Raw genomic sequence first — 20,242 nt, 5'->3', positions numbered from 1 at the left:
TGAACTCCTGACCTCAAGTGACCCGCCCACCTTGGCCTCCCAAAGTGCTAGGATTACAGGAATGAGCCACTGTACCCTTTTTTTTTATTTTAATAGGCAGGGTCTCGCTCTGTTACCCAGGCTGGAGTACAATGACAAAATTATAGCTCACTGCAACTTTGAACTCCCAGGTTCAAGCAATCCTCCTGCCTCAGCCTCCCAAGAGCTGAGTCTACAGGAATGTGCTACCGCATCCAGCATTTCTACTTAAGAGGAGCTAGCAAACTCATAATTCATTCAGAGCCACACTTGAAAATACGTTGCCCAGGTGGGTCTCACACTCCTGGCCTCAAACAATCCTCCAGCTTCCACCTCCCAAAGACCTAGGATTACAGGCCTGAGCCACCCCACCCAGCCTGAATGACTGCTCCTTAAAAAGCTGACTGAGAAACATGTTTGACAGACATAATCCCTCAATAGAATTGTGGATTACATTCATAGGAGTTGGTCTTTCCTGGATCATTACCTGCTGATACTACCAAGGCCTACTTACACATGCCATAAGTCACTGACTACATGTCAGCAACAGGTAAGTGTTACAACCCACACCAACAGACCAGCTAACAATCAAGGAAAGACAGTTCCCAACTAGTGGTTACAAACAGCTGCCTTTACTCCACAAACAGTTCAAGTACATGTTCTGTGACAGGTGTTCAGTGATCTCCAGTTTCATGGTTCCAGGGACAGAAAACTCAAGAATGCCGTTACCAAAATTATTTTAAACTGCATTTTCCTTTTATATGACAACTAAACACATTTCACAAATCTACACTAGTAGTCATTGGACACAACATTTTTATATTTTTAATTGTGATACTATACACTTGAGTTGGATACTGCAAGAGCTGAGCTAGACACATTTTTAAGCAAGTACTAAACAGATGTGTATTTATCAAGAATACCCAACAAGGTCATTCAGTTTGTGCTTTTATTTTCTAGCTCTAAAGGAATAATGCCTGCCCCAAAATTACTTCACATTTTTTTAAAAAAATAAATATAAATATAGAGGGAGAATTTAAACAATGGAAAAATGCTACATCTATAAAAAATACTGACTATACAAAGTTACCTGGCCATTAAAAACTAGCAAACTCACAATTCATTCAGAGCCACACTTGAAAATATTTCCTTTCCCATCACGTATATTCATTATCCTGTTTACCCACCATACCTTGCCAAACTGGATTCCTGCTTGTGGCCTCAAGTCAGAGAACAGCAAGAAGCAAGAACATGTGTCTTTGCCACATTAATTTTTGATACTCAGGAGAAAAGATTGGGCTAATTTTTTTAAAAAGGGAGAAAGACTCCCTGCATACAGGTAGGGAGGTAGAGACCATCTCACTGGGAATTATTTGACCAATACCCTAATACCAATAACTAGGAAATATTCAACTATACTTACAAATAAACTAGCTTTCCCAAGTGCTCAACTTATATTCAGGATTATTTTACTCAACTGGCATTATTTCTTAAAACATCACATTATTTTAAGTATCTAGGAATTATTTCCAGCTCCCAGTGCCTGAAGTGTCAGAAAGTCAAAGCATGTGATGAGATCTAACTCAAAGTTTGGTTTAAACGAAGTTCCAACAAGGCAGGAGTAGTGCCTTGTCTGTTTTGTTCCTTGTTATTTCACTACCCTGTGCTTGACACACTAATGAATAAGCATTTGGTGCACTTGATGTAACGCACTGAGTATGTTTAATTAAGATAGCAAATTTACTTTGTTCAAAATCTTAAAGAAAAAAGAAATACTTTCACGGAATTAAGAACATTTTTCAAAACAAGTTATGCTTATATACTACATAAAATCCTTGAAACTTAAAAAGAGCAGCTGACTTCTCACTCTCTCTCAGGTTATCAGTTGTGGAAATTGGTAAATCTAAACCCAACTTCTTAAATCCCAGAATCAGTAGCTTAAAGAAACAAAGCATGCTTTACCTTACAGCCTTCACAAGCATGAACTCCATAGTGGAATCCTGATGCCACATCCCCACAGACTTTACACAGTAGAACCATGCCACTAAATTCTAGGGCACAAACGGACATGAAGTAAAAAGTAGGAAGAAACACTGAGTTTGAGTTTGTTTTTTTCCAATATTTTATTTCATTCAACTTGCAAGAGCTTTTAAAAGATACATATCTACTTTTAGAATGTAAAAAAAAAAAATCTTTTCAAGTCAAGAGTAATCATAATCATAATTTTCTTTTTTTTAAGATAGAGTCTCACTCTGTCCTCCAGGCTGGAGGGCAGTGACGTGATCTCGGCTCACTGCAACCTCCACACTTCCCGGGTTCAAGCGATTCTCATGTCTCAGCCTCCCAAGTAGTTGGGACTACAGGCACGCACCACCACACCCAGATAATTTTTGTATTTTTAGTAGAGATGGGGTTTTGCCATGTTGCCCAGGCTGGTCTTTAACTCCTAGGCTCAAGNAAACCATTGCCTTATTTGGAGTCACGAAGATTTACCCCTATGTTTTCTTCTATGAGTTTTTATAGGCTTAGCTCTTACATTTAGATATTTGAACCATTTTAAGTAAATTTTTGTATATGGTGTAAGGTAGGAATCCAACTTCATTATTTTGCGTACGGATATCCAGTTGTTAAAAAGACTATTTTTTCCCAGTTGAATGATCTTGCCACCTTGTCAAAAAAATCAATTGAACATAAATATGAGGGTTGTTTCTGGACTCTCAATTTTATTTTATTGATCTATATAGCTATCCTTATACTAGTACCACACTGTCATATTTTTTGAAATGGGGTTTCACTATGTTGTCCAGGCTGGTCTTGAACTGCTGGGCTAAAGCAATCCTTTTGCTGTAGCCTCCTCAGCATCTAGGAGGCATGTACCATCGCACCTAGCTGCACACTGTCTTTTTTTTGCTGGTTATTCCTCCCCTTAACCTCTCAACTGTCTCCCACATCTGAATTCCAGGACCATGTAAGTTCCAAATATTATATGGAAACAAGAAGATACAGAGAAAAAGTGAAGCAGACAATTGAAAAAAATAAACATTTTTTCAAATTTGTTTTTCAAAATATAAAAAGTTAACGTTTGCTAAATATTTTCTGTTAGCACTATGCATTGTCTGATTTACAGCACATCTCAATTCTGTGACACTCTGGGCACATTGTATACTTATCTACACTAGAGAGTGGTGGGGCAGAGGTTCGAGAGGCTTGATTTGAGAGCCTCAGCTCCTTCCTAACACTGCATTGTACTTTTCCACAAATGGTGAAGTGTCTAGTTCTACATTTTTTCTCCTCAAGATTGTCCTTTGGAGTAGTGTGATAACTCAGAAAAGAGGCTCCCATAGGATCCCAGGTAAATTGAATAGGAGTGCTAGTGAGCCATGCAGTGCTTTAGAGCTACGACTTCCTTCTTCCATGTAGTGTGGATACATAGAGATGTCTCCAGTGTGCAGACAGGCTTCCCCATCCCCAGGGAAAGCCCATCTTAAGTATTTGGCAAGTTTCTTTTGGCCAGTTTTCCGGGTTAGCATTTCTCTGGTCTTGAGACACACTTCCCACTCATCAGAACTGCTGTCATTGATTTGCTTAAGTGGATTCTCTATCTTTATTCTTCATTCCTTTTTGTTTCTTTCCCATTTGTTCAAGAACTATCAGCTTCCCTGGGTTTGTGCAAGGTAACACGCCCTGACAGTTGCTTGTTCAGCTCCTAGCCTTGAACATTTGTTCAGCATTTCTGACCCTTCTCTGTCAACAATTGTCTTATTAAAATATTGGTTACCAAAAAAATATAACTGGATATAACTGGTTCCTTTTTTATTTTTGTGAGAAAGAGTCTTGCTCTGTTACCCAGGCTACAGTCTAGTGGTGTGATCTTGGCTCACTGCAACTTCTGCATTCTGGATTTCAAGCGATTCTCATGCTTCAGCCTCCCAATTAGCTGGGATTACAGGCACCTGCCACCACACCGGGCTACTTTTTTTTAGTAGAGACAGAGTCTCACCATGTTGGCCAGCTGGTCTCAAGTGATATGCCTGCCTTGGCCTCCCAAACTGTGGTTACTTTAAATAGCAGTGATAACTCAATTTTCTTCCTAAAATACTTAATATAAGTAAAAATGTCCACGATGAGTCTGTTCATGTTGGAAATACATTTTTAGAATAAAATTTAATGGGACTGAAAATGCCATTTTTAGATGACATCTATAATTCCATTTGGTCCCCATGATATGTGTCCCAAAGGCAGCTAAACCAGGTGTGAAAACTGTGGTGAGATTATTTGCCCATGGTCTAGTAACCAGTTAGGGACAGAGCCAGTTCTGTTCCTCGTCGTACTGGTTTACCCTGATACAGTTGGTGGTCAGGGTCTGCTGCCCACTGCAGATAAGGTCTCAGTCCCCTGGTTTTGCCTCTTGGTGCCCAAAGGAAACCTCCTTACTGATACTTTATTACACTTCCTGACCACTTCTCCCCATTGAATCTAACCTGTCTTCTGTGTTTTCTCATTTTAAGTGTCAGCCAATCATGAGGCATTGTGGTACTGTGGAAAAGTCACTGTATCTAGAGTGAAGAGAGCTGGATTCAAGACTTAGGCTTCTGTGGCTTTGGGCATCTTTTCACCTCTCCGAGTTTCATAGACCAGATGATCTCTAACAGCATTTGCAGCTCCAGCCTTCTCAGACCTTATGAGTCTATTTGTTTGATGTATGAACCTAAACAAATATCTTAGTAGTTGACAGTGACTTAATGGGCTATACCAGAGATGGCAAATATGTAGCTTTTCTTCCATCTGTCAGCCATGGTAGACTTATTAATTGGCTTCAACATTCTCACACAAAATCTAGTCATGACCTCAGCCTTCTCAAATCAGGGGAGCGTGCATGGGGTTTGGGCTTCAGCTGCCTTCATTTAAATCCTGTTTCCATTGTTCCCTTTCTGTGTGACTTTGGGAAAATTATTTCTCTGGATCTCAGTTTCTTCATTGGTAATATGGGCATAACAATTAGCCCTATCTCATGGGGTTGTAGAGAGGATTAAATGAAGTAATATGTGTAAAAAAGTGCTTACAACAGTGCTTGGCACATAGAACTCAATAAATATTCACTATCATATTGATAACAGGAATGACAAGAGCTTGGAAGAGTAATAAAGGAAAAATTCTTGGGTTGATGGGAGGTTGTGACACCCTATCAATCTCTAAAGTAGTCATATCTCCATTCTGTCTATGAATGTGGATTGATCACACTTCATTCATTCATTTATTTATTAAGTGAAAATTTAGGGCCTGCTATGTGCTAGGTATGCAGCCAGGTGTCTAGGATACAATATTAAATAAGACAAGTCCCTTTGTGAGTTCAGTGGGGGTGGCAAAAATAAAGGTAATTGCAGTATTTTTAAATAATTGCGGTGATTGGAGTCTGCACAGGTCTTTAGGGAGCACTGTGTTTATGTGCAGAGTCTTCTTGTTGATAGTGTTAAATCTGGGTGGAAGGAGAAATACCTAAGGCTGGCTTGCCTCTTACTGATGTTACATGTACAGTGCGTCCCTTGGGGAATTGTTAGTACGTGGTCTTGCTGGTGACACACTTCAGTGGTGTGCTCATGTTCCTCAGCATTCACTCAGTCACTCGAATGACAGCCCCAAGCTTTTGCCACTCCTTCCTAAGTTGCTAAACCCTTCATTCTCAATCAGACTTCATGGAATTGGGGAACAGAGAGGTGAAGACAAATAAAGCAGCCCTGAATTTACAGCCACCGAGTAGTTGGATCTCTCCATGTACCTTAGGAAAGCATGAATGCCAGGTATATCAGGAACTTAGAAAAGTTGATGAATCCATCCCCCTGTCTAACTCAAGATAGAGCAAGTCCCTATGACAGCTTTGTGTAGTAATAGTGTAAAATCTGGGTGGGAGAAAAAAATAGCCTTGTAAGATGAGGGTAGGTGTCCATTCTGTGACCCATCCTGTCCCCTCCCTGGTGTCTTACAGTAAACAGCTGTTGTGTGACGTGATGATTGTGGCAGAAGATGTCGAGATAGAAGCCCACCGTGTGGTCCTGGCAGCCTGCAGCCCCTACTTCTGTGCAATGTTCACAGGTATGGTGAGCGGCCAACATTAACCCATGGTAATGGGGCTGCAACTCTACTGGGAGAATGTTGAGGGTGGTGACATGAGGGGAGGGAGGAAAGAGAAAGCCATTAGCCCACCATGAGGGGCTTCTTTAAGCCAGATATTGTGCTTTGTGCCATGGAAGACTTGATGGAACCACGTCCAGGCCAGTTGGGCATGTAGCCCTTTCTACCATGAGGAAAAAAGATAACTCACATAGCTCATTAGTTCTCAAAACTCAGCATGCACCATCGTCATGTGGGCAAGGGTGTTAGCAATGTAGATTCCTGGGCTCATGGCCAGGCCTTCTGGTCTCTCACTTTGCAGATGGAGGACACTGAGGCTGAGACAGGGAAGAGACTTGCTCAAGGTCACAGTGAATGAGTGGGACTTGGCTTCCTGGCAGCTGACCCAGTGCTCTACCAGCTGACCTACATATTGTCCTTCCTTAGCCCTTCATTCCAGACAGGGAACCTGGGCCTCCTCTAGCCTTTATAGGAGCGTGGAGGAGACTTGGAAAAGTGATGATAGGGCTTGAGGGGGATGAGAAATAGGTATAATCAATATCTGGCCTTCAGTTTCAGCACCTTTGCCAACTTTCCAGGGTCCCTGTTTCCTGGGCATGTCCAATAGCCTTGTCCAAATTGATCCCATCTGTTAGTTCTGTGACTGAATTACCTGAAACCCACGGCTGAGCTTCCTGTCTGTAGTTCTTCTCAGCACCTCCCCTGAACCAAGTACCTTCAGTGCTCTGTAAATCACTGCTGACAGAAGGAGGCCATCTGGGCTTGGTGAGACACCCCAGAATGGGTCACGTGTCCCTTCTACATGTTTTCCAAGTGCCTGTGCCTGCTCTGAGTGTGGCAACTGTCACTCTGCATTCCTGTCTGTTTCCTGGGATCTCTAATGTCCATGCCCTGGTATCTCACGTAACTGGCTGCTTTTCATCCTGCAAATGTCTCCTCCTCAGGCAGGTCCCCTCTCACCACTTTGGCCATAGTTCCACACCAAGCCTCTGTATCCTATAATTTGACTTTATCTTTTCATAACATTTATTGCCATCTGAAAATCATCTTGGTTTGTACCTGTCTCTCCTCACTAGAATATAAGCTCCAGGGGGACAGGGACCTTGTTGGGCTTGTTTGTTACCATATCCTGAGCACCTGCTACATGGCAGGACACAAATATTTTTTAAATGAGTGAATGAAGTGTCTTCTACACTTGACTGTGAGCTTTGGGCACCTGGGGAACATGTCTTGTTATTGTTTAATCCTCCATGCCCAAATAAGTGAATGTCTGAAGAATGAATGCAAGCTTGCTAAGGATGGGCGAGTGCAGGCACACTTGCTGAATGGAGTGTAACCCTCTTCCTAATATGTTACACAGCTGAGCAAGACTGGTTTTGTTGGGAGAGACTTGAGATATGTGCATTGAGAGTTTGTCACATGTGTGTCCCCCAGGAGCTGGTCTCAACTTGGAGTGGTGTCTCTGCTAAGTGGACCCATATACTCTTACCTCACTTTCAGCTTTGGGTCAGGAATTTTACATTGTAGCCTGGAAAACTAGCTAAGTTCAGTATCTGGAAATTTTGAGCTGCATTCCCTCTAGACTTGTCTTAAACCCTAGCTGTAAGGCCTTTAGTTCTTTTTTTTTCCCCTTTCCTTCATCCATCTCTGTTTTAAAATATTTCATCTTGTCTGCAATAGTTATTTAGCTGTAACTTCAATAAATAGCTCTGCCAGTCATCCTTTGTTTGTGGGGTTTGGAAAGTTCAGTGTTGAGAGAGGAATCTGTTTGGAATTCCAATGAACTGTCATGCTGGCTCCACTGTTTGCTAATGAACTTGCCTCTAAAGTAGCTGAAGTGTCATAGCAAAACCGAAGTGATTTTACAAATTGGAAGAAAAAATGTTTCTGGGGCATTCTTAGATTCTAGGAATTGAAGGGACAGGAGAATCAGGAGAAGAAAGCAGGGTAATGCAATGCCCAGCCCTAACCTTCCACTGAATCTGGTTCCCATCCATCCTTCCACCCATCCATTCACCCAGCCATCCAAATACTATTCACATGTTTTATTACAGATAAAAATCAGAAACTGTGGGCAAGCAAAAAGTAAAAAAATTGTATGTATCACAACATCTAGATAAGAGTATGGTTTATATCTTTTTAGATTTTATATTTATAAATGTGTACATATACAAAACATATATTTGAGTTCATTTAATATATACAGTTGAATAGTCTTTTTGTTTTTTTTTTTGAGATAGAGTCTTGTTCTGTTGCCCAGGCTGGGGTACAGTGGCATAATCTCAGCTCACTGAAACCTCCAGCTCCTGGGTTCAAGTGATTTTCGTGGCTTAGCCTCCTGAGTAGCTGGGACTACGGGTGTATGCCACCATGCCTGGCTAATTTTTGTAGTTTTTTTTTATTTTTTTATTTTTTTTTTTATTTTCCCATTTATTTTATTGCATTTTAGGTTTTGGCACTGATTTCTTCTCTACTGATTTATGATTACCCAGCAAGGAGTGAAAACTCTACTCAGAAACATAACAGCCCCCCCAATGATGTGCTGATAAAATAAGCCCCATTTTGCAATTAATGGCAACAATCTTTAGCAAACTAAGGTAACTTACTTGTCACACCACTATGACTTTTTGTCATCCCAGGTGCACTGGATTTGCTTGTTTTCACAGAACAATCTATTCGATCATTCTTCAGGATGCCTTCAATATTGGAGAGGTCACCATTCTTGGGATTACCATTGGTATCAGAATTAGAGCTATTTGGAGAAGATGGAACAGAAGAGGAAGAGGACTGGAAGCTATTCTCAGAACCCTCACTGTGGCAAGAGGCAGGGCTTGAGGCTGAGCTGGAAGAACTGATATAGGCAATCACACCTCCTAGAAAATAGGAGGAAAATCACATAATTAGATACAAGATCATATGTATTTTTTATTTTTGCAAATCTCAACAGTAAAGCCATTAACTTTAGAAATAGGATACTGATAAGAAATGTTTGCTTACACCAAAAGCAGAAAGCAAAGTATTTCCTTATTTCCTATTACTCGTCCTACTTCCTCAAAGTTCAAAGCGTGTATAACTCCCCCTGATTTAAAAAGGGCCTGGGCTCAGTGGCTCACACCTATAATCCCAGCACTTTGGGAGGCCAAGGCAGGCAGATCATCTGAGGTTGGGAGTTCGAGACTAGTGTAACCCAACATGGAAAAACCCTGTCTCTACTAAAAATACAAAATTAGCTGGGTGTGGTAGCATATGCCTGTAATTCCAACTACTCGGGAGGCTGAGGCAGGAGAATCACTTGAACTCAAGACACAGAGGTTGCTGAGAGCCAAGTTCATGCCACTGCACTCCAGCCTGGGCAACAAGAGCGAAACTCTGTCTCAAAAAATTAACTAATTAGTTAAATATAAAGAGAGATGGGCCCGGCACAATGGCTTATGCCTGTAATCATAGCACTTTAGGAGCTGAGGCAGGAGGATTATCACTTGAGCCCAGAATGCGAGACCAGCCCGGGCAACATAGGGAGACCCTGTTTCTACAAAAAAATTTAAAATTTGCTGGGTGTGGTTTGCACCCAGCTCCTCAAGTAGCCCCAGCTATGCAGAAGGCTAAGGCGAGAGGATCACTTGAGCCCAGGAGTTCGAGGCTGCAGTGAGCCATGATCGTGCCACTGCAGTGTAGACTGGGGACAGAGTAAGCTCTTGTGTCAAAAATAAAAAAAATAAATAAAAGTGAGAAGGATTTCACTGGGCTTGGATATTTTGAGCATATGAAGACCCTCACACCTAAAGCTTTTCATTTTCCAATCTTTTCCTAGAAGTACTAAAACATGTTCCTGAGTGACTGGCTTCATTGCTTAAACAAACTGGCCATGAAGAATTGTTCTGGTGTCTTCTTTGCCTCCTGTTATACTGTTATCCAACACAACCCTACATTTGCCTTCCCCAACACTTGGCTAAAAGCACAGGTTAATCCAGAACAGATGTAACATTTAGAATGGTGGATAAGGTAATTTATCTCAAACAGAGATCCTTTCACAGCCCTTGCTCCCGTACCTTTCTGTTTTGGCATTCCCAGAAGACATATGTGGCTATCCACTAACCAATCCCCAGTTCAATACTCTCCCTTCTCCACCCCATTGTGCCATTCATCTCTAAGCAGCTCTTGAGAAATCCAGATTTACTATTTGTTCTGATTCACTCTATATATGTTAAAGATGCTAGAGGGAAGAACGCATGCTATACTAGAATAACAGTAAGGCTGACGCTAATTCCCTCAAAACAGAGCTATTCTCAAAACGTTATTTGCAATTTAACATAACGACTACAGCCCCTCCGAAAACTGACCTTTTTTTTTTTTTTTTTTTTTTTTCTTAAGACAGAGTGTCACTCTGTTGCCCAGGCTGGACTGCAGTGTTACGATCTTGGCTTATGGCAACCTCCACCTCCTGGGCCCAGGCAATTCTCCTGCCTCAGCCTCCTGAGTAGCTGGGACTATAGTCGCAAGCCACCAATCTCCACCAATTTTTGTATTTTTAGTAAAGATGGGCTTTCACCATGTTGGTCAGGCTGGTCTCGAACTCCTGACCTCAGATGATCCACTTTTGGCATCTCAAAGTGCTAGGATTACAGGCGTGAGTCACTGTGCCTGGCCTACCAATCATTTTTAAACAAAAATCCACACAGCAAAATGCTGAGGCCAAAAGAATCCCCAAAAGATAAAAAGACATTTCCATTTACAGACAAGAAAAAAAAAAAAATAGGCAGAGAATTTTAAAGTCACTTTTAGTCTGTCATATATTAGACATGAGGTATGTATTTAAGTACCAATTATACATTTTGAGGCTGAGAAACAAACCGCCTAAGGAGGAAAGCACAATCCCAAGTCTCACAGGGTTTGAGTGCCACCCAGAAGGGAAGATGAAACAGGTGCCTACTATGCCAAGAAACACACAATGTTGCTCTTCAGACACAAGCTTTTTTTTTTTTTTGAGACAGAGTTTTGCTCTGTCACCTAGGCTGTAGTGCAGTGGCGCCCAGGTTCAGGCTCACGCGATTCTCCTGCCTCAGCCTCCTGAGTAGCTGGGACTACAGGCACAAGCCACCATGCCTGGTTAACTTTTTCTGTTTCTTTTGTTAATAGAGACAGGGTTTCACCATGTTGCCCAGGCTGTTTACAAACTCCTGACCTCAGGTGATCCACCCGCCTCCGCCCCCAAAATGCTGAGATTACTTATAGGCACAAGCCACCTCGCCCAGCCCAGACACAAATTTAACATGCATAAATTCAACTATATGCACTTGATTTTTAAAGACAAGAATATCAATAATGTAGACAAATCCATCCATCGTTTCATTCATGAAACCTATGCCTGGAATCAATCATGAGGTCAGAGGTGCGAATCTGTTCTTCCTACCATCAGACCCACTGTCCACATGTCCTCTTGGTATGTGCATGTCACCTGCCAGAGGAAAGTCAGTGCTTTACAATTAATATTTTTCCTGCAATGTGGTCCCTAACTACAAGCCAACCATCTCAAAGTGTGGGCCCTGGACCAGGGGAATCAGTATCATCCAGAATCTGTTAGAAATGCAAATCATCAGGCTCCACTCCACACCTACTGCATCAGAAATTTTAATAAGCCCTGTGGTGATTCTCATGCACATCCAAGTTTGAAGAACACTGCCACAAGCCAACTACTTCATCTGTGCTCCCTGGAAGAGAGAGTGACCAACGGTAGTTTTCATCTACCATTCATTTCAAAATCTAAAAGCTCCAAGGCCGGGCACAGTGGCTCACGCCTGTAATCCCAGCACTTTGGGAGGCCGAGGCGGACGGATCATGAGGTCAAGAGATGGAGACCAACCTGGCCAACATGGTGAAACCTCGTCACTACTAAAATATAAAAATTAGCTGGGCGTGGTGGTACGTAACTGTATTCCCAGGTACTCGTGACGCTGAGGCAGGAGAATTGCTTGAACCCAGGAGGCAGAGGCTGCAGTGAGCCAAGATCGCACCACTGCACTCCAGCCTGGCACCTGGTGACAGAGTGAGGCTCTGTTGTCTCAAAAAAATAAATAATAAATAAATAAAATCTAAAAGCTCCAAAACTGCAAACACAAGAAGATTCTCAACTTTGAGTTTATTTTCATCACCCGGAGAAATTATGTAAAATACATATCCTCAAAACTAGCTGATGCTTTCTCAAAATACATGTTTCCAAGGCCCTGCCCAGACTGGAGAAGACATCCTCAGGAATGTGCATTTTTAGCAAGTTCTCCAAGCAATTATTTGCACATTGAACTTTAAAAATGGCTATAATCAGTGAATTCAAACACAAATTCGCCCATAGTTTTAAAGACTGATGTTTTCATCAATACAACTACCAGAATATCATTAATACTCTGTAAATCCACAGAGAAACCATTTTACCTGGAAACCTAGCCAGTGTCATGTTACTGGGTAAAACCATTGTGCTGTCTTTATAAAACTTTAGAGATCTTAAGTCTAATTAGAAATTCCAGGTATTAGCACACAACTACTTTTTTCACAGGGGTCTCCACTCAGAATAAGACACTGAACAAAGACAAATGCTCTGAGTCCTCAAACTCCATTGACATTTCACAGCTATCTATCTTCTCTAAAACTAGTGTCTTAGGTACTAAATTCTCACCTAACATCTCAGAAAAATAAAATAAAAAATAAAAATAAGAAAGTGATGTTTTTCCTTGGAAGTAAGACTTTCCTAGGGCCTGCACTTTTGGTCATCTAGGTTCACAAGATTTGCTGACTACCTTCGCTAAGAAATAAACTTTTAGAAATTAGAGCTATGCAGATGGCTTAAAAATTGGTTGAAAGCACTGATTGGGCAATGGAATGTATTGTAATTAACCAAAAAACAGTTTCCTTTGCAAAAGCGTCAATATCCATCCTAAAAAAAATTACTGGGCTATTATCAATCCAGTTAAGACCCAATTCCTGTCTTAAGAATTAACAAGAATTTGTGCCGGGCACCAGAGAATCAAACAGGACCCACATAGGTAGCTGCATTCTCCTAACAAGACCTTCAGTATTGATTTAGTTGTCTTAGCGACCACTCTTGCTACTAGACACCCAGCTGCGAACCTGATTGTTAGCAACTCAAATGAGTTAAATTTTAATTTCCTAGAAGGTAAGAAGAACATCCAGTAGTTCCTCCACCTAATGAATAAAGGAAAGTGAAACTACAAGTCACCAAGTACCTACTGGATGTCAGGAATAAAATGACACAATGTCATCCTCACAGGAAGAACTCTGTGAATTAACTTTCCTTAACTCATTTTTGTAATCAAGGAGCTCTGAGCTCTGAGAGGATAAGCCAGTCAGCCACTAAGTGGCAGGCCAGAGTCTAAAGTCAAGCTTGTCCAATTCCAAAGTACAAACTGTTATTTGGTGAGAAAACCTGGGCAAGCAAGTCACTTTCAACCTTTCTGAACCTGAGTCATCTTTTGTAAAATTGGAATATCTGTCGGTTATTACAAGACTGAAATGGTGTTCATAAAAAGGATTATTAAAGTACTTTTTACATACACTGTTTTTGATGATAAAGTAAGAGAGGTAAAAATCCCCAAACCAGCAAGTCCCAACACCTCCAAGAAACAGGCAGAATGTACCTCTTAGAAATATTGAGCTAAAATTAGCTGAGGCAGTCTTCTCTATTTCAGCTGAAAGCGACCCTGGACCTGGGCCAGGTTCCCATGCTAGCGCTTACCCAGTGGTCAACTTCATACAAGCCGTAGGTCAATATCCAATTTTGTACTGCTAGGAAGCATTACTATTCCTGTATGTACTGGGCTTGCCCATCATCAAAACCCACCCACTCCCACTGTCCATGATACTGGCAAGTGTGTTTGACTTCAAATCATGACTGCATTTTTCTGCATGGGACTTAGAACCAAACATTTTATCACCAAGAAGCTTTAGTTTCCTCATTTTAAAAATGTTATAAATAATTCCTAGTCAAAGGGTGGAAGAGATCTAATTGAAGCACTAAACTTCCAATTATGTCCTGGGAGTCAGGGCTCCAGAGAACAGCATGGTCCTTTCCCTAAAATGTCCTACATGTCAACTGGGGAAACACCTATGTTATTGGCAGTAATGTTTCATACAAATGATTGTGAACTGCTGAGGATCATACTAAAGAGGGCAGAGAACAAGAGGGGCAACACATACAAGGTGGCAACATCTAAGTGGGGAACTGAAGGCTGTGTAAATTATTGAACAATGTATCACAGAAGAGATATTTTTTAAATGGGGTGACAAAAAAAATGGTGTTTTGGTTTTTGCGGTGTTTTGAGATGGAGTCTCGCTCTTTTGTCCAGGCTGGAGTGCAGTGGTGCAATCTTGGCTCACTGCAACCTCTACTTCCCAGGTTCAAGCGATTCTCCTGCCTCAGCCTCCTGAGTAGCTGGAATTACAGGTGCGTGTCACCACATCCGGCTAATTTTTTTTTTTTTTTTTTTTCTAGTAGAGACGGGGTTTCACCATGTAGGTCAGGATGGTCTCAAACGCCTGACCTTGTGATCCACCTACCTCAGCCTCCCAAAGTGCTGAGATTACAGGTGTGAGCCACCACGCCCAGCCAAAATGGTGTTTTTTGGGTTTTTGTTTTTGTTTTTTTTTTGAGATGGAGTTTCACTGTCACCCAGGCTGGAGTGCACTGCAACCTCTGCCTCCTGGTTCAAGCGATTCTCCTGCCTCAGCCTCCTGAGTAGCTGGGATTATGGGTGCCCGCTACCACACAGCTAATTTTTGTATTTTTAGTAGAGATGGACATTGGCAGGCTGGTCTCAAACTCCTAATCTCAGATAATCTGCCCACCTCGGCCTCCCAAAGTGCTGAGATTACAGATGTGAGCCACTAAACCCGGCCAAATAAGTCTTATTTTATACAATAGACAATTATTTTTATCTCCAAATAAATTACTGGAGAGGGGAGTTCAAAGTGTAATCTCATGTCTGGAAACAAGCCAGCAGGACTAAAGAGAGGACTGATGAAACTGGGAGGCCCTACAGATGACTGTCCTTTTCCACCAGCTCTAACCTACATATATCACCGCAAACTAAGTGGGACCCATACACATGCTGTATCGCCTTCACCCCCAAGAAGACAGGACCAAGTTGTGCCTCAATCTTCAAATGGTATACAGGTATACTGCAGCACAGTAGTTAACAGTTTGTGTTCCCAAGTAAACTTTGTAGATTCAAATTCTGGTTCTACTACTTGCCTGGGTAAGTTATTTAATTACTTAGCCCCTCATCATTAAGATGGTGGCAACAGCACCTTCCTTCATGGAATTAACGTGAGGAACACATGTAAAAGGCCTGGCAGAGTAAGAAGCTGGTGATTATTTGCCAACATTACACTAGAGGAGTTTCATCAGAATAGTTCAGGCTAAACTAACCCTCTCTATCCATTCTTTACCTCATTTTTTAATGTGCCTTAAGGATCTAGTGGTTTCTTTGTAGGTTATTTCCACACTACCTTTTGAATCTCTTAATCCTACTGACCAGTAGAGCACCTTCTTACTTCACTTCAGATTCTTGCTTTTCCTAGGTCCAAGTAAAGACTTCTCTGCCCCCATGTCTCCTAATTTTTTCCAAGTTTTTCACCTCACTGTTTTCACATCTGTTACTCATGGGGCGGGCACAGAGCTGTCACGAAGGGCAGTAAGATTATATGATCACTGGTTCAATGATTGTCAATTGATATCAAGTTAGAAAGAAGGGCTGAGGTGTGCCCCACAGCACTGAATCTGGCCCCACCTTGGTCAATGTTTACAAAAATTCAAAAGTTAAAGGACTTTTTTTTTTTTTTTTGAGACAGAGTCTCACTCTTGTTGCCCAGGCTGAAGTGCAATGGCTCCATCTCAGTTCACTGCAAGCCCCGCCTCCCACGTTCAAGCTATTCTCCTGCCTCAACCTCCTGAGTAGCTGGGATTACAGGCGCCCACCACCATACCTGGTTAATTTTTGTACTTTTAATAGAAACGGGGTTTCGCCATGCTGGCCAGGCTGGTCTCGAACTCCTGACCTCAGGTGATCCACCCTCCTCGGCCTCCCAAAGTGCTGGGATTACAGGAGTGAGCCACTGCGCCCAGCCAGTTAAAGAAAATCCTTATTAGATCTCCCGTGTACAGATAGATGGCAGAAATTGTTAACATACTGGGTAACAGCTTGTGACAGTCTTAAATTTAAGGCCAAAAGAACAAAAGAAAATTTAAGAATGATCACTGCACATTCCTACACTTCAAGTCATGCAATTACCTGCATCATGAATGAAACTAGCTTCATAATAGCTCACGTGAAAGGTCCTAGTTGATTGCAAAGTTACTGTGAGTCAGCAAAGCAATATGCCAAAATAACTAAGTCTGCCAAGGAATTCATTTGCAGCAGGATCCAAGACAAAGAGGGCGACTTGGAACTTGATAATTATCCAACTATTTCCACAAGCGCCTGTTCACTTCTGGGTGCTCCATCCCAAAGGGTAACAAGGATGATGAGTGATCAGAAAAAAACAACGCTGGGCAAAGACCAAGAGATGAGAACTGGAAATGGAAGAACTGAAGGCTTAAGGAGATGGTCAACATTCACCCGGAGGAATTTTTATAATGTGTAGCTCCATAAGGCAAGATTTTGATCAGCGAATTATTGGAAGAGGGCTCAAACCAGAGAAAAACTTCCTAATTGCGCCAGCCCTTCTGAGGCTGCAAAGCTATCAGAATTCATGCTAAAGGCTGGTTTAAAGAGCCTGACCCTGATCACCTCTAAATTCTAACATGTAAAAGTTTAATTCTATGACAGATACTTATCAAACTTTTAAAATACCCTCAAAGACTAAATAGGCACATTAGGTAATTAAAACACAATTAGATACAGATTTTTGCGAGGTAGGTTAAAAAATAAGCAAATTTTAAAAATAAGTACATAAAACACCATTAGAAAATGACTATTTTTACTGGTGGTGAAAAGTTCACAATACACTTATTAAGGAGGCACGATTCTTAGAGACGCTTATTAACTCAAAAAATAAAAGCTGGCTGTTTCCATAACCTCACTTACTTCAGGTCTGCCCCATCATTTGTCTGGGGCACCCTATTGTTCTGTGGCAATTTAACAAAATGTGACAAGAAAATATTTATAAAGCCAAATTCTCTTGATCAGATTCAGGAAAGGTCAGCGACCCACAGGTTAATTTTAATTCAAATGAGAATGACCAGTCATATATGGAGTGTCACCTATGATCACCTGAGTCATCCTGACCGTAAGTGAACTGCACGCTCAGCTCTGGGTGTGACCAGTTTACAGGAAAACCCCAGCCCGAGGGGATCTGGAAGCAGTGTTTAAGCCTGCGGGCGCATGAGACAACAGGGAGTCCTAGAGGAAAAGGTGTGGTTTTGTTGTTGTTGTTCTGGTTGTTGTTGTAAACGGGTGGCTTCCTAACAGGTGCGGTGCTACCCAGTCAGCCGGGCGTCGCTTGGAATCGCTGCACCTCGGAGCTCCTGCGAGCGTATCCCTTCGGGAAAGCCCCAAACCCACCCCGAGCGCCTCCTTCCGCCAGCAGCTCGCCCTCGCCCTGCACTTCCTCCTCGGGATCTGTAAGGTGTGCAGGAGCCAGCCTCCTCAGGTGCCGGGGTCGTGTGGCTCGCGCAGAGCCCGCGCCTTGGGGTCACCTCGCTTAAGGGCGAGCGGCCTCCGGTGCACTGCGGCGTCAGCGCCCGCATCGGGGCCGCCCCACCGCGGGGCTCAGCGGGCGCGCACGCGCGGCCTCCTCCGCAGTGTGCAACCCCGCGGGGGAGGAGGGAATCGCGGCAACGTCATTGCCCCGAGGCTTCCAAAGGGGCGGGGCCTCCCGGGAGGCTGCGGCTCTCCCAGCCGGCGCGCACCCGCGCGCGCGCCCGCCCCCACGTGTCCCTGCGGCCCCGGGGAATGTGGGTCAGGGAGCCGAGCGGCCTCACGTGTCCCCGCCCGCCGCCACCGCCTCAGCGCCCATTATGTAATGCCGCGTCACGCGCCCGGCCAGCCAACCGGCGCCCGCGCGCCGCCGAACGTAAACACAGCGCGCACGTGGCTCGCGCGGCCGGGCCATGTGAGGGGGGGCCGGGCCGGGCGCCGCCGGGCCGCGCTGCGGCTTTGCAGGGAATCGGCAAGGCAGACGCGGGGCGGCCGAGGGGGCGACGGAAACCGAGCCCGAGGCGGACACGGGCCGCGCAGCAGCCCACCCCGCCCCACCGGCCTTGGGGACACCCCCTGCCGCCGCCTCCCGAAGTGCCCCGCGGGCTCCGAGCGCTCCCTCCCGCCATCCCCCACCCGCCGCAGTCCGGCTCTTACCCGCATTCACCTCCATGGTGTCCTCGAGGAGGGGGCCGAGGCCGCCCGCTTCCCGCAGAGGGGGCAGCGCCGCCACCGTCGCCTCAGCGCCGCGCCGCCCCAGGCTGGAAGCAGCGGTGGTCGCGGGGCCCCCTCATGGGCCGAGCGGGCGGGGCGCCCGGGCCCCGGGCCTCGCAGCGCAGAGCGGGCTGCAGCGAGAGGGTGGCGGCGGCCGGCGAGCGGCGCTCCTCGCGGGGTCCCTGACAACAAAAGCGGCGGCGCGGCGGCTTCCTGCAGCCAGCGCACCGCGGCGGCGAGGGCGGCTGACGGGGAGGGCAGCCGCGACCATGTGACCCGCGCACACACCCCCTCCCTCCTCCCGCCCTCGGCCGGCCGCAGCGGCGACTCCGCCCCGCCGCTCCCCTCCCTTCCTCCCTCCCACCGTCCCTCCCTCTCTCCCGCTTCCCCGCTCCGCGGCACCCCTTTCGTCCTGTGCTTCCCACTTTTCCCCTTCCTCCTCCTTGCCGAGCCCCTCCTCTTCCTCCGTTTTCCCCTCCGCGCCGTAATCCTCTTCTCCGCCTCATACTCCTCCCCTCCTCCTCCCAGCTGCCCTTCCCGCCGCTGGGCGGGAGCCCCCTCCACGCCCTGCTCCCCAGCCCTCCCCCCCGCACCTGGTGGTTCTCCGGTCCAGGCGGTGGCTAGGCGCCAAGCAGGGGTGCTTTCCAGGACCCCGGCTGGCTTGGGCTTGCTCAACCCCTGGCCTCCCCTCTGCTGCCACCCGACCGACCTCCAAATGCTGCTCTCTGAGGGCACAGACCCTTCCTTTTTCCTCCGCTCCCTCTAGGTGATTTATCCAATCTCATAGCTTCGGTAGACCTGTGTTCTGGTGATTCGCAAATTTAAATTTCAAGCCGAGACCCCTTTCCTGATCTCCAGATCCCTACTTCCAGCAGCCCGTTTGATGATGCTCTTTTTTTGCATCTCGGATTTTAGGCGAGTGTACGCGTGTGTCCGAACTCAGCTAACGTGCACTCAAGATCTGGGCATTTCACCTTGAGTGTAAATTTTAGATCAAAAGAAAAAGGTGTAAACAAACTGTATGCGTGCTGAGGTGAATTCTGAAGGAAAGTGCATTGATTCCTGCAATTTAAAGGCATTACTAAAGTAAGATGGGCTGATAGAGGCATGAACAGATGAATATGTGGGATGTTATACTTAGGCGATGGGGATATGACATTCCTTGAAAAAATCTTCGCAGTTTGCTCTTTGAAATTTTTCAGTATAGAGTGTGGGGGAAAATGTCACGTGCAAAACATATTTACATGTGCAACATCCTGTTTCCCCACCCCCAGCTTTCTTCACTGTATCAATCTTTACTATTTTGGTAAATCTCCAAGTTCCTGAAGCCAGCAAAATTATGTTTCTCTCCTAACACTCACTTTTACTGCCTTTCATTATCCATTCAATCCATTAGCAAATCTGAGCTATTCTACCTTCAAAATATGTCCAGCACCTGTTTCTCACCATTGGCATTGCTAAAGCAAAGCATTCTCTCTTGTCTCAGTTACTGCTGTGGTTCCCTAACTAGAAGACTGCTCTTTGGGTCCTCCTGCAGTCACTTCTCCCCAACAGTCATCGTGTTATTTTTAAAATGTAAATAAGATCTGATTACTTTGCTCACTTCCAATGGCTTCATGTTACACTTTGAGAAAATTCAACGACTTACCTTGACCTGCTTCACTGTGCAAGGATGT

The 20,242-nt window shown here is 44.4% G+C and overlaps 1 protein-coding gene across 1 annotated transcript in view; it reads right to left on the bottom strand.

The window, feature by feature from the left end:
* Window positions 1-18,837, bottom strand: part of NR1D2 (nuclear receptor subfamily 1 group D member 2) — a 32,441-nt gene extending 13,604 nt beyond the window's left edge. The window contains exons 1-3 of the mRNA XM_037736207.1: window positions 18,510-18,837; window positions 8,754-9,020; window positions 1,981-2,069 (exon numbers count right to left, since the gene is read on the bottom strand). Of these exons, the coding sequence (XP_037592135.1) occupies window positions 1,981-2,069; window positions 8,754-9,020; window positions 18,510-18,525 (372 nt within the window). The 5' untranslated portion in view covers window positions 18,526-18,837. The remainder of the gene's footprint in view (window positions 1-1,980; window positions 2,070-8,753; window positions 9,021-18,509) is intronic.
* Window positions 18,838-20,242: the final 1,405 nt, after the last annotated feature.

The sequence above is a fragment of the Cebus imitator genome, unplaced genomic scaffold (assembly GCF_001604975.1).
Source record: "Cebus imitator isolate Cc_AM_T3 unplaced genomic scaffold, Cebus_imitator-1.0 Scaffold24, whole genome shotgun sequence".
Taxonomy (NCBI): Eukaryota; Metazoa; Chordata; class Mammalia; order Primates; family Cebidae; genus Cebus; species Cebus imitator.
Note: the sequence above shows the minus strand (reverse complement) of the source record. Positions and strands in the feature narration are given on the sequence as shown.